Source organism: Rhinopithecus roxellana, chromosome 8 (assembly GCF_007565055.1).
Source record: "Rhinopithecus roxellana isolate Shanxi Qingling chromosome 8, ASM756505v1, whole genome shotgun sequence".
In the NCBI taxonomy this organism is placed as follows: domain Eukaryota; kingdom Metazoa; phylum Chordata; class Mammalia; order Primates; family Cercopithecidae; genus Rhinopithecus; species Rhinopithecus roxellana.
Window position 1 is genome coordinate 75,988,524 of NC_044556.1, and position 13,751 is coordinate 76,002,274.

General features: G+C 47.9%; 1 protein-coding gene across 1 annotated transcript; it reads left to right on the top strand.

The window, feature by feature from the left end:
• Positions 1–1,568: 1,568 nt before the first annotated feature.
• FCAMR (Fc fragment of IgA and IgM receptor) lies at positions 1,569–13,291 on the top strand. The gene is given in 8 exon segments (XM_010365657.1): positions 1,569–1,607; positions 4,025–4,100; positions 4,550–4,624; positions 5,853–5,996; positions 9,117–9,455; positions 10,446–11,217; positions 11,858–11,976; positions 13,101–13,291. Coding segments are annotated over 8 exon segments (1,725 nt in total). The 3' UTR covers positions 13,262–13,291.
• Positions 13,292–13,751: the final 460 nt, after the last annotated feature.

Genomic DNA, 13,751 nt, shown 5'->3' on the forward strand with positions numbered 1-13,751 from the left:
ACATTTGATCCACATAATAACTTTATGAGATAGGTGCTATTTTCTCCTCCCATGTCATTTTCCCAGTAAAAAGTAGAACTGAGATCTTAACTGAGAGGAGGGGGGAGTCTGACTCCAGAGTCTATGTGATCAAACATGACACTATACTGCTCCATGAGGAGTGGAAAGGGGGAACCTAGCCAGGCATTAGCTACCTCTCTACCACCTACAAGAAGGTCACTCATTTCTGGAAACGAGTCTCGGAAGGCAAGGCCACTGTATACAGTTCTTCAGGTTGTGAGCTGCTCAAGAGCGCCATTACTAAGGAGATACCACTCACATTGTAGATGTATTTTAACTAATATGAGAGGCTATAGATGGAGGTGAAGATCTGGAGCTCTAGCACTGGAAGCTGCTGACCAAGTCCTGGGAGAGCAGCATAGACTGTTGTGCACGCAGTTACCAGCACACACAAGTGCACAGTTGTCCTGTCATGGCCGAACTCCAAGCACCCATAGAGTTGTTTCTCTTCCTCTGGTATTGCTTTCAGTGACTCAGTTTCTACCCCCAATCTGCCTTCAAATTTGGATGGGGAATCGCATGGAGAATACATGCTGCCATCTATGGCTATGGCAAATTGCACAACAATATACCAACTGAATTTATTCTTAAGAAAGAGTTGCCCTTTCTAATTGGCTCAGAGGTGCCATATTATCGTATCTATCAGGGGTCCTAGTGAAAGTCCCAAATTACAGCTTGCAGCCCCCCCCATTCCCTTGTGCCCATTCATTGTTGAGTGCTTCAGCTGTACAAGCCATTTTAATGTCAGTTTCAGACCAACAGAGATTGGAAGATCACATCTTTTACAAGGAAAAAAACCCATAAACTATTTTCCAAAGCGAAATATTGGGGTATTTTTCAAGTGTGTCATCTATTTGGGTAAGCCACACTTCTCAGTGTCTTCTTTCCATGAAAATCGTCTCATTTACTATATTATGCTTTGTCAGGAACATGAATTAGTAACCACCAGCTCATGCAGCTCTGAAGTCAGTGACCCAAGCTGCCCAAAGTGCTTCTCTATGAGAGTTGGAGGGGCCAGGTCAGCTGCCAGCCAAATGGCAGGGGAATTCCTCTCCTGAATTTTGAATTTTCCCTGCCCTCCTGCCCAAGTTGTTGCATCACTTGTCTGGGAGATGCCTGAATGGGCTGGTAAGCTGGGGCACCCTAAATAGTCTGAGACCCCGGACTGGAGGGGACACAAGAGGAGGAAGGACATGGATCACTGTTTTCTTTCTTGAAGCTACTGTTACCACCCTTGGAAAAGTTCTTCAGGAATAAGTGACGGTAAGAACGACAAGGGATTAGGACTGGCTTCCTCTTATAAATAATAAAATCCAAAAAGAAGTGACTTGAGGTGAGTGACAGAGCTATGCCTTACACCCCAACCTTCTGTTGCTAGCTCCAGCTGCTTTCCAACATACCACCTTGACTTCTCAGTCTCCAGGTTTAAAGAAGAGCAACTAGAAGACGTCCAAACACCTGCATCTCATAAGAAGAAAAGTCCACCTGGATCTTGTTTCTCGACTGAGATGGATGGAGAGGCCACACTGAAGCTCAGAGAACAAAAGGTAAATGAGGCTTTCTCCTGGAGGTTGGGATCTTGCCTCTGAATGTGGGGGGTGAACTGCAGTCATAGCTGTCACACATGCTCCTCAGTGCCCTTCCCAGAGCAGGTGGGCTTCTTCCCAGGAGGCCAGTTAAGGGTTCCAGGGTGCAGAACATAAGGGCTCCCTCTCAGTTCCCTATTATTCTGCTCACACCCACCAGAGTGCATGGTTCCTTAGAAGTCCTGGATAATTTAGAACCAAAAAAATGTTACAAAGAGAAGAAACATGAAGAACATGCGGGAAAAGCTCTTCTTTCATAGGGGAGAAGAACAGAACATTGGCCAAGTTATTGCAGCAGCCTCAGGCTGCTGCAGCCCCTCCTGAGTCCTGGTTCTGTGCTCTCTCCTCTATACCACACTGACTCCTTCCCTTCTCATCTGCTGCCCAGGGGATATGGGGAGGGAATAGGAATGAACTGGGGCTCAGAGGGCCAGTAGGCATCTGGGAAGTCACACAGCAGCCTATGCTAAAGCTGAGGTGAGGTGCATGCCCTTCCCAGCAGAACAAGAGGGACAAGAGAGTACCCTCATGTGGTCTCATCCCCTAAAATGCAGTGTGCAGTAACAGAAGCCTGTGGCCCCAGGCTACCGAATTATGGCCCCCTGTCTCCTGGAGAAAGGATTTCTGAAGGTCATTGGCAGAGAGGGTGACTTGGAGACATTCTGTTGAATATTATCCTTCCAGCCTCCAATCAAAGCTGATAATTCCCTAGAAACATTTTATCTTATACTCCTGCTTCCTCATTGCCCCATGGAACCGGCTTTTCTTCCTGAAGCCCAGAGATTGCTGCACCGGTGGCTTCAGAGGAACTGGATGGTGTGATGCAGAGACTTTGGCCCCAACACACGCTGCATCAGCACTTAGTGCTTTAGAAAAATTTGCCCAGCGGGTGTCTAGGTACCAGCCCCAGAATCAGCCAGGACTTGGCGAATATTAATCAAATTATGAATTAGGTGCAAGAACACCCTGGGAGAGTCTCCGGGTGGGGACAGGAAGCTCTGTAAGGCAGGGAAGGGTCTGAGACTGCCATCGCAGTGCCCAAGCTAGGGGACTTGCTAGAGGGAAGGCACAGAAACATGCATAAAGAGTCTATCGACTTTTAAAGATCTGGCCACCCTTGGGGCTCAAACTGGACAGAGCAGGGAAAGGCCTCAGTGGAGAGGGCTGGGCAGAGCCAAGCTGAGGTGACAACTTGCCAAGTCTCATTGCAGGAAAACAAGCTCAGGGCCACCCCATGGACTCTCTACTTTTCTCTTCTGTCCCCTCTCTTCCCTTTTCCCGTCTTTCACCTCCTACCTCTCCTTTTCTCTCCCCCTTCTCCTACTTCCTTTGCCTCCTTTTTTCCCCTATTCCCTGTTTTCCTCTTTGTGATTCCCTCCTGCACAGCCTGTGTCCCAAACTGGCCAGTGGCTTTGCATGGCTTAAACTGTTGGGGGAGTGAGGGGGTTTCTGCCCATGGGCCAAACCATTGACTGTTAGCACCTGTCCTTAACAATAGTGAGGAACATAACAGAGTAGGAAGAAAACTCACTGGCTAACTTTAGTTTGCTTTTTAAAAAATCTATAGGTCCCAGAAACAGAAGCAGTAGATAGATTCAAAGAGTAGATGTTTAATCACTCAAAAAGCATCCATGAATACCCTCTAGGGAATACAAAAGAAGTATAATGTACAATCTCTGTCTTTTTTTTTTTTTTTTTGAGACAGAGTCTTGCTCTGTCACCCAAGTGGGAGTGCAGTGGCATGGGCTCACTGCAACCTCCACCTTCTGGGTTCAAGCAATTCTACTGCCATAGTCTCCTGAGTAGCTGGGATTACAGGCGCGTGCCACCACATCGGGCTAACTGTTGTATTTTTAGTAAAGACGGGGTTTTACCACGTTGGTCAGGCTGGTCTTGAACTCCTAACCTCGTGAGCCACCCACTTCCGCCCCCCAAAGTGCTGGGATTTCAGGCATGAGCCACCGCACCCAGCCACAATCTGTCTTTTTCATCAGCAAGTGGTGAAAGACCTTTGAGTAGTGATCAGTATGGTGTCCATTAAAAGAGGAGGGTTACTGTTCACAATAGCTGTGCATTTCACATCTACAATGTGCTAGATCCCCTTTCAGAGCATGATGGTAGAGGGATGAAACACAAAGCCGTCCCCTCTGGAAGCTCCCCAGGCCAGTGGCAGAGACCAGAGAGGGGTGAAGGTCAGTGTAGATTAGGGGACAGAGAGGGCTTTCTAGAAGTTGTGGAGAAGAAACAGAATAGCATCCCAGTGCAGAGAGCTGCTTGGTCTGAGATTTAATTTTTAACTCCTTGTTACTGACCAGAGGCACACTAACAGTGAAACAGAAATCTTCCCTTGAAAAAACCAATTCCCCTTCTGTGAACAGGAAGTGGCGAGGAAAGGAACAGAAGTGGACTACTCCAGGCTCATTGCTGGCACTTTACCACAATCTCACTTAAGCTGTGAAACAACAACCCCATGCAGATTCCTTCATTCCACTGAAAAGGAATCAAATCCCTGAGACTAACTTTCCAAGGTCCCACAATTCCAACTAGAGTTTAGACTTTAAACGTGGCCTTTCCACTACACGGTGCTCCCACAAACTCAGAGCTCCAGGCTGGCGAGTGGGTGCCAGGGCTAGAATCCTACAGAGGGAGTTTCACCTCTTCTGAACACAGAACCTTTAAGGGTAAGGGACATTTTAGCCTCGTGGACGTGACCAAAATGTGCATGCTTAGGAGGGTAAGGATAAAGTCATGCTTTCTCAGGGAGGGAAGTGCTTGTCTTACTCTCAGATATCTGCAACCCAGCCCCTGCGCCGAGCAAACCGAGATCCCAAAACGAGAAGATGCTTGTTCTCTCAAGTCCCCACTGCCCTCACCCAGCTTCTCTCAGGCCTCTTTTCATTTAGAGTGTTTTTTGCAGGTTGCCAACAGGAGGGCAGGATGGAAAATGCCTTTCTTCCTCATACTGTGCCTGCTACAAGGTGAGTCCCAAACCCAGCCCAGGTTCGGGGCTTACAAAACCAGACCTGAGTCTTCCAGGCTGCCCTAAAGTTCCTCACAGGCTGGTATGGTAAAACTGTCCAGGTATAAACCATGCTTAGATGACAAATGGCTCCATCTCCACGCTGTAGGAGATTTTATTCTGATGGTAATAAGGAACCATTGAGGAATACAGTGAGCATGCGCCAAGATTACCCAGTACCTAGAATCTAGTTCCAAATAGGTGCTTAATAAATAATGACTGAATAAATTAATGAATGAATGAAAATTCTATGATAATACCAAAAAAAAAAGGATTAACAACTGGCTTAAAAACAAATCAGAGTTTTAATGAATCAAAGGTAGCCAATAAGGCCAGGCGCGGTAGCTCATGCCTATACTCCCAGCACTTTGGCAGGCCAAGGCAGGCAGATCACAAGGTCAGGGGTTCGAGACCAGCCTGACCAACATGGTGAAATCCTGTCTCTACTAAAAATACAAAAATTAGCTGGGCGTGGTGGCACGCACCTGTAGTCCCAGCTACTCAACAGGTTGAGGCAGAAGAATCGGTTGAATCCGGGAGGCAGAGGTTGCAGTGAGCTGAGATTGCGCCACAGTACTCCAGCCTGGGCAACAGAGCGAGACTCCATCTCAAAACAAAAACAAAAACAAAAACAACAAAAAAGTAGCCAATATTTGAGTAAGCACTCTGTGTGATAAAATCACGCCACCTTTTTAACCTCCTGCTGTCCCTTTTAAAATTTTTCAGTAACAGCAGGCTTCCCCTGCCCCCAAATGACAACTCAGGCAGGCCCATGATTTTTCTGCTAAGTAACAGTCCTAAATTAATTGCTTTAAGTCTCAAACGTTCTGAATTTGATCATTAAAAGTTTCCAGTTAAATGCTTTGGTCAGCACTTTAATCTTCATTTAAAGGTATACTACCTCATGCCCTCAAGGCCTGCAGTCCAGTTAGGGGGTGTGATTGCTGCCTTCCCACTTCCCCACCCTCTCTCCTCCCCCTCTAGGCAGCTGCTGCCTGAGACCCCAGCAAGGTGGTAGCAGTGGGAGGGAGAAGCTGCAGGAGGGCAGGCAGCTCTTACTTGATGGATGGCCTGGAACTATCTGGCCTGGCAGGGGTTTGGAGCTGGCTGTTTGCTATTTCCTCTGTGGGTGCCTTTCTGGACACATGGATGGCTCCCTGATGACCCATCTCCTTCCTTTGCTGCAGGTTCTTCTTTCGCCCTTCCACAAAAAAGACCCCATCCAAGATGGCTGTGGGAGGGCTCTCTCCCCTCCAGGACCCATCTCCAGACCATGGGAACACTCACGCCTTCGTCACCCCTCTGCTGGAGGGAGGAGAGCTCCTTTGCAGGTATAACCTCTACCCTCCCTTTGTTCAACCATGGACCTCAGACCTCTCAGGCTCTCTCAGACCAAGTCAGGCTCCCTACAGCTATAGGCAGCCCTAGCCTCTCCTAATGGAAGCCATAGCAACAGACAATTGCTGAGTAACAATGATGGGATGAGAGCCAGGAAACCCACCTCCACGGATGAGCAGAGAATTGGCATCAGGGCCCCCAGGTGGGTACACATTGACCCTAAAATGCTGGCCTGGTCTTGAATTCTTACGGTAGTTAATATAAAATTTCCCAAACCTTAATTATTATTTATAACAAAGAGCTACTGATCAGTGATCTATCAAATGAATCCTTAAGGTATTGGTTCTTAACTTCGGTATTAAAAAATTATGTGCATTGCAAGGGTCGATTAAGGGTTCTTAATCAGCTTTCTACTGTAAAGTCAGACCACCTCATCCTGCTGATTAATGGAATCATGCTCCTCTCAAATGTGCCACATGCAGATCAGGAGAATCCCTGAAATCTGAGGTATGCACACTTTATCAGGGCATCATCACTGTTGTCCTGAAATGGTCCTTGTTTGTCATTGTGAGTATTGCGAATATTCACAACTCGGTAAATTTAAATGGTAATTTAACTTTTTCATTAGTGGCATGGTTTGGGTTGTGTTGTTTAATTAAACTTACAGTGATTATCAGTACAGCCATAACATTTATGACCTCTACTCTTCCTGTAATTAGACCTGAATACACACATAATAGGCAGGGTAGGTTTCCCGGGCTTGTGCATTCACACAGGACCCCATACTCAGAAGGTACTCGGCTTAATGCTCTGCTGTTGCCATGTTGAAATTCCTAATAACTTTTGAACAAGAAGTCCTGCATTTTTATTTTGCTCTGGCACCCACAAATTGCTTAACTGTTCCTGGTAATAGGATTATATTAGGCCATTTTTACAGTGCTATAAAGAAATACCTGACATTGGGTAATTTATACAGAAAAGAAGTATAATCTTGCTCATGGTTCTGCAGGCTGTACAGGAAGCATGCTGCCGGTATCTGCTCGGCTTCTGGTGAGGCTTTAGGAAGCGTTTGCTCATGGGGGAGGCAAAACAGGAGCAGCACAGCACATGGTGAGAGAGGGAGCAAGAGAAGGGGTGAGGGGAGGCCCCAGATCTCATGTGAACTGAGAAATAACTCATTTAGCCCCCAGGGGATGGTGCTAAACCATTCATGATGGATGTCCCCACGACCCAATCACCTCCCACCAGGCCCCACCCTCAACGTTGTGAAACACATTTCAGCATGAGATTTGGAGGGGACAAACATCCAAACCAAATCAAGGATATTAAACTGCACTTTCTGGGGTTTAGAGGTCCTAAAGACAGAACAAACTGATAGGTGCCAGGCATCCACATCCTACCGCAAGATGCTGAACCACATGTACAGGGCTGTAGAAAGACACCATGGAGCTGGTCCCAGCAACAGCCCCGTGGGAATCTGTCCAGGCCAAATGAGGGAGGGAGAGAATCATCAGTGGCTGCAGAGCTCTCTGTGTCAGAGAGATGTCCCTGTGTTGTGGTCCCCTCCACTTGTCCCAGGGGACGGTAGACATCACTTTTTCCTCACTTTAAGCCAAGTAAGAGAAGGAACTTCCAGAAAGTCACTCAACAAGCTTGCCCTTTGTCTCAGATTTCTTCTGACCACAGGACACAGGTGTGCCTCCTGTGTCTAAATGCAGGGCCTCCACCTAGAGGGCCACCCAGAGGGGACTATGACCACAGAGCAGGGCAGATAGCCAGAAGTCATAGGCTTGTGGGTGGTGGCCACCAAAGGCCAGCAGAAGAACATGCAGTTCTCATAAGGAGAGAACGACAGCCATATATGTTAAAAATATATCTGGTAGGCAAAAAAGAGGCAGCCTTGGTCATCTGCCATGCCCAGAAAGCACCAAGGGCAGATCACAACTGTCTCATTCACCTCTCCTCTCCCCACTCTACCCAACCCTGCAGAGACTCCCAAACAGAAGCTTTGAACAGGGGAAGGGGTAGAGCAAAGCAAAAGACCCCAACCGTGCCCCCCTCCTCCATGACAGACTCCAAGCCCAGCTAGGAGAAAGGAGAAGGTTTCAACTGGGCATTGGACTGGACTGGATGTATAAGTTTAGACTAAGCGGGGCTTTTTATTATCCAGGAGAGATTATGAAAGCTACTATACATGAGATTGTGCCTGAGATTTCATCAAGGATCAGAGATATCCATGGAGAAGGTATGAAGAGGCAGTGAGAGAAAGAATAAACTTTGTTTCTGCTTGCACCCCATCACATTTAAGTCATCCAGGAAGCTGGCCATATATGTGGTTCAACTACGAATTGTCCTTATGCCTGTTGCCAAGCAGACATATTCACAGTACTGCTCATCTGTGCTTATATGGTGGCATTTGGTTGTTTCTGTTTCTATGGAAAAGTGACTAGTGTGAAGAATTTTGCAACCTCTGGTCCAGACAGGTACCCAGCAAGCAGAACGGGATTCTTGTGTTTCAGGGCTCCTCGTCTTTTGCACATGAAAGATACACTGATATGTTCTTACTGTTTAGCATCTCTCTTTTACATTCCATGCAAACCACAGCCCTTCTATCAGCGAATCATCACTGGTGTCCTGAAAGGGTCCTTGTTTATAATTGTGAATATTTTTGTATTTTAATGATAAATTATCATTTAATGTTATCGTCGGTGGCATCATTTGGACGGTGTTGTCTAAATCTACAGTGAGGAGTGACTGAGTGAGTGAGTGTCAGATGTTGCCTCAGCCCTTATACATGTGCTCAGATAGCATCATTTTAAACATCTGTATTGGAGCACAGGGGAACCATGCTCTGGATGGACCAGGATAGCACAGGGTAAGTGTTAGCTAAATAGTGGGTAAGATTATGATGACATTTTCATCTTCCATACCTTGGGGCAACATCGGCTTTCCCAATGGCTGAGTTCTGCCATTTCTATATTGATTCCGTTCCATGTTCACAGTGGCATTTTCTGACCTGACCCCTAATTCTGGCAGAGTTCAAAGCTCGTGACTCCCCAAACAGTGACTATGCTCACCACTCCCTCTCCTTTGACTTCCTTCTCTTTCTACAGCTCCAAATGCATTGAAGGGCTCAAGGCTGGTGTCTGGGGAGCCTGGAGGAGCTGTCACCATCCACTGCCGTTATGCCCCCTCATCTGTCAACAGGCACCAAAGGAAGTACTGGTGCCGTCTGGGGCCCCCAAGATGGATCTGCCAGACCATTGTGTCCACCAACCACTACACTCACCATCGCTATCGTGACCGTGTGGCTCTCACAGACTTTCCAGAGAGAGGCCTGTTTGTGGTGAGGCTGTCCCAACTGTCCCCGGATGACATTGGATGCTACCTCTGCGGCATTGGAAGTGAAAACGCCATGCTGTTCTTAAGCATGAATCTGACCATCTCTGCAGGTATGAGCTGATGGCTGATGGGTCAAGCTTGGTGAAGCACATTCTAGGAAGGAGGAAGTGCGAGAGAAGGCTCAGAGACCTAGAAGGGCTTGAAACATTAGGGAAGTGACAATGAAAAGCTGGGGCAAGGCAAAGACTTTAAGAAGTAGGCTTTCATTTCAGAAGAAGGCGACCTTCAAAAGAAAGGGAGATTTTAGGAAAAACTTCCCCCAGTGAATGCATGTACACTCTCCCACCCGAATCCCCCAAATGTCATGAAATATATATTTGGAGATGGCTCCAAGAATGGGATAATGTGGCTTCTTAGGATCCTGATAACTACATGTTCAGAAATGCAGAGAAGCGGCAGCACTGCAGAGGAGGTGTGACAGGCAGGACAGAAGAATTGCAACTGGGCTGTCCCTCACACAGACTCTTGCTGAGCCCCTCAGCAGGCCTCTGACAGATCCCAGGCCTAGGCCCTCTGTGGCAGGTTCTGGTTGTTGATCCCAAGTCAGGCACCCAGAGCATAGGAAGGGCATCCAGGCTGTGAAAGGCCACTTGGCAGAGGAGACAGCATGACAGGAGGCAGCCTGAGAGCAGGTTAATTCTATTAGATGCTGTTCTCCAGCCGCCTGCTGCAACGGGCTGCTCTGCTAGAACTGCAGTGTTTCTTTTGTCTTTTTTGAAGACCAATACCTGCTGGGAGGTGGGCCTCTGGAGAAAGCAGCTTGGGGGTTCAAGACAGCTGGATAGAAAATATGTGGGCATGGGTAAAGGAAATAGGAATATAACATGTCAGTGTCTGCCACAGACTAGAGAATGTCTGCCACAGACTGGATAATGAAAAATTTTCCTATTTTTAATTTTATCCAAACTATTGGTCAAAGACTGCATCTCTTAGTGAGGTTGCATTCCACTTAGCAGACATTTGAAACCTGGTGTCCTTTGCCAAAACCAGTAGGCCGCCTGCCAGCCTTCCCATGTGGCCTCCCTCTGCTGTCCACACAGGTCCCTCCAGCACCCTCCCCACAGCCACTTCAGCTGTTGGGGAGCTCACCATGAGATCCTATGGAACAGCATTTCCAGTGGCCAACAGATGGACCCCAGGAACCACCCAGACCTCAGGACAGGGGACAGCATGGGACACAGTTGCTTCAACTCCAGGAACCAGCATGACCACAGCTTCAGCTGAAGGAAGACAAACCCCAGGAGCAACCAGGCTAGCAGCTCCAGGGACAGGCAGCTGGGCGGAGGGTTCCGTCACAGTACCAGCTCCCATTCCAGAGAGTCCAGCTTCAAAAAGCAGAAGCATGTCCAATACAACAGAAGGTGTTTGGGGGGGCACCAGAAGCTCAGTGACAAACAGGGCGAGAGCCAGCAAGGACAGGAGGGAGATGACAACTACCAAGGCTGATAGGCCAAGGGAGGACACAGAGGGGGTCAGGATCACTCTTGATGCAGCCAAAAATGTCCTAGGAACCATTAGACCACCAGCTCTGGTCTCAGAAACTCTGGCCTGGGGAATCCTCCCACGAGCAACGCCAGTTTCTAAGCAACAATCTCTGGGCTACGTTGGAGAAACAACTCTAGCTGTAGGCGTGTGGACCTTGGGAACTCCAGCTGCAGGTGTGTGGACCAGCATAGAGGCAGCATCTGGGGAAGGAAGTGCTGCAGGGGACCTAGATGCTGCCACTGGAGACGGAGGTCCCCAAGCAACGCTGAGCCAGGCCCCGGCAGTAGGACCCTGGAGGCCCCCTGGAAAGGAGTCCTCTGTGAAGAGGTAACCCCCAGGCACTTTCTCCCAGTGGGGGCCCCACATTTGTCTCATCCCTGGCATGCAAGGGAGGCCCCTCTCCCTCTGCTCACTTCTCTCCCTTTGTACCCACAAGACAGTGACATACACATCAGATGCCCTCCCTCACTCAAGGGGCCTTGCTATGAGAACACTCCCTGAGTATTTCCATGTGGTTTTCAAGTGATATTTAAATGACAGAAAGACAATATTTAGGCTGGAATCTTCATTAGGATTTTCTGTTTTTAAAGATGAAGAATAGAAACTCTGTTTTTAAAGATGAAGATGCACTGAAGCATTTTTCTTCCTTCCTTCCTTTCCACAAGGAAAGGTTGTGGCAGAGCCCATTGCTGAGGCTGGAGTCACTGACTACCACTTCTTTCTCACTGGGAGGCATTGCAGGGTCCACACACAGATGGGTGGAAGCGGGAAAGGATTCGGGCTTGGAAGCCTGAAGACAGAGATTCTAGTCCCAGTTCTGCCACTAACCTGCCATGGGAACCAGGGCTGCCCACTTGCTTTGGCCTCAGCTCTCCCACCTGTAAAATGAGGACGTGGGCAAATGGTCTTTAATCTTCTGCCCAGCTCCAACCTCCTCTCTCCTGTGCTCTTTCCATCCCCGCTCTAGTGCTTTTCCTGAAGATGAAAGCAACTCTCGGACCCTGGCTCCTGTCTCTACCATGCTGGCCCTGTTTATGCTTATGGCTCTGGTTCTATTGCAAAGGAAGCTCCGGAGAAGGAGGACCTGTGAGTTCAGTAGCCTCAAGGCTAGACAGAAGAGTTCTGGTTCCCACCTGACACCCTCAAGGCTGGGTAGGGGTAGAGTCCTGCCAGGACTTTTCAGTGTAGAAGAGCTAAATTCTAGCCTGAGCCATTTAACCACTCTTGGCCTTGGTTTCTTTTCTTTCTTTCTTCTTTCTCTTTCTTTCTTTCTTTCTTTCTTTCTTTCTTTCTTTCTTTCTTTCTTTCTTTCTTTCTTTCTTTCTTTCTTTCTTTCTTTCTTTCTTTCTTTCCTTTCTTCCCTTCCTTCCTTCCTTCTTTTCTTTTTTTTTCTTTTCTTTTCTTTTTTTTTTTGACAGAGTCTTGTTCTGTCATCCAGGCTGGAGTGCAATGGTGCAATCTCGGCTCACTACAACCTCTGTCTCCCAGATTCAAGCAATTCTCCTGCCTCAGCCTCCCAAGTGGCTAGGATTATAGGCGTGTACCATCATGCCTGGCTAATTTTTGTATTTTTAGTAGAGATGGGGTTTCACTGTATTGGCCAGAATGGTGTTGAACTCCTGACATCAAGTGATTCTCGCCTCCCAAATTGCTGGGATTATAGGCGTGAGCCACCCTGCCCAAACTGCCTTGGTTTTTAATCAATAAAATCAGAAATTTTCTCTGTACTTATGTGTCAATGGCATCCCAGAGCATAAGGAGAAGTTCCTGGAGGATTACAAAGGCTGTGATGCCTATGTTAACCATAAGCCTCATAAGCAACCCTCACAGCAGAGAGCAGGAGTGCAGGGCCCAGACCTGGGATCAAACCTCGTATTTTCCCCCTTCTGCAAGGCCCTGCTAAGATTCTCTGAGAGCAATGTGCCCAGGTTTAAGTACTCTTACAGTGACGGCTCTGTGATATGTAGACCTAGTAAAGAAAGGGCAAGATTTTCTGTCAGCAAGTGGAGGAGGCTAAGGTTCTCAGACCCAGGTCCCAAAGTCCAAGCCCTATCAGGGGCTAGGCTGGCTTAACTTAACCAACTAGGGCTCCATTGCTACTGTGTCGGAAAGTTCTTGAAAACTTGCAGTGGGTGGGAATGGTTCTTAGGAAATCAAAGTCAGTGCTGTCCTTACCCAGAAGCCTCACAGTCTGCTCTGTGTCTCTGCAGCTCAGGAGGCAGAAAGGGTCACCCTAATTCAGATGACACATTTTCTGGAAGTGAACCTCCAACCAGACCAGCTGCCCCATGTGGAAAGAAAGATGCTCCAGGATGACTCTCTTCCTGCTGAGGCCAGCCTGACTGCCCCAGAGAGGAATCCAGGACCCTGAGGGACAGAAAGATGAACTGCTCAGTTACCATGGGAGGAGGACCAAGATGGAAGGCCTTCAGGACCCCAGCCTCTTTCCATCATCCTTCCTCCACCTGTGGGAAGAGAAGCTGATGAAGCCGGGGCTCCACCCACGGAAGAAAGGCTGGCTATCCTTGGGCCCAAGAAAGTCAAGCATTATCCACGTCCAAAGGTTACAAGACGACTCAAAGGAGACTTCAAGAAAGTTGTATGAAACATTGGAAGAGGTCACCTAGGAAAAGCGTGAAATTTCCATTCCTGAATGTTTGAAAATAGAAGAGGCTTCCAATCAGTGTGGAAAGTGACAAATCCTCTATCATCACTCCCAGCCCTCGCTGGGGGACCCTTTTCTGACTATTGTTAGCACTCAGCCTCCCACTCACATTTAATTATATTTAAGTGTACCAACCTTGCCTTCTCAAGTAGATTCTAAGCTCCTTTAGGGCAGTAATTGCTTTTTACCTGTCTTG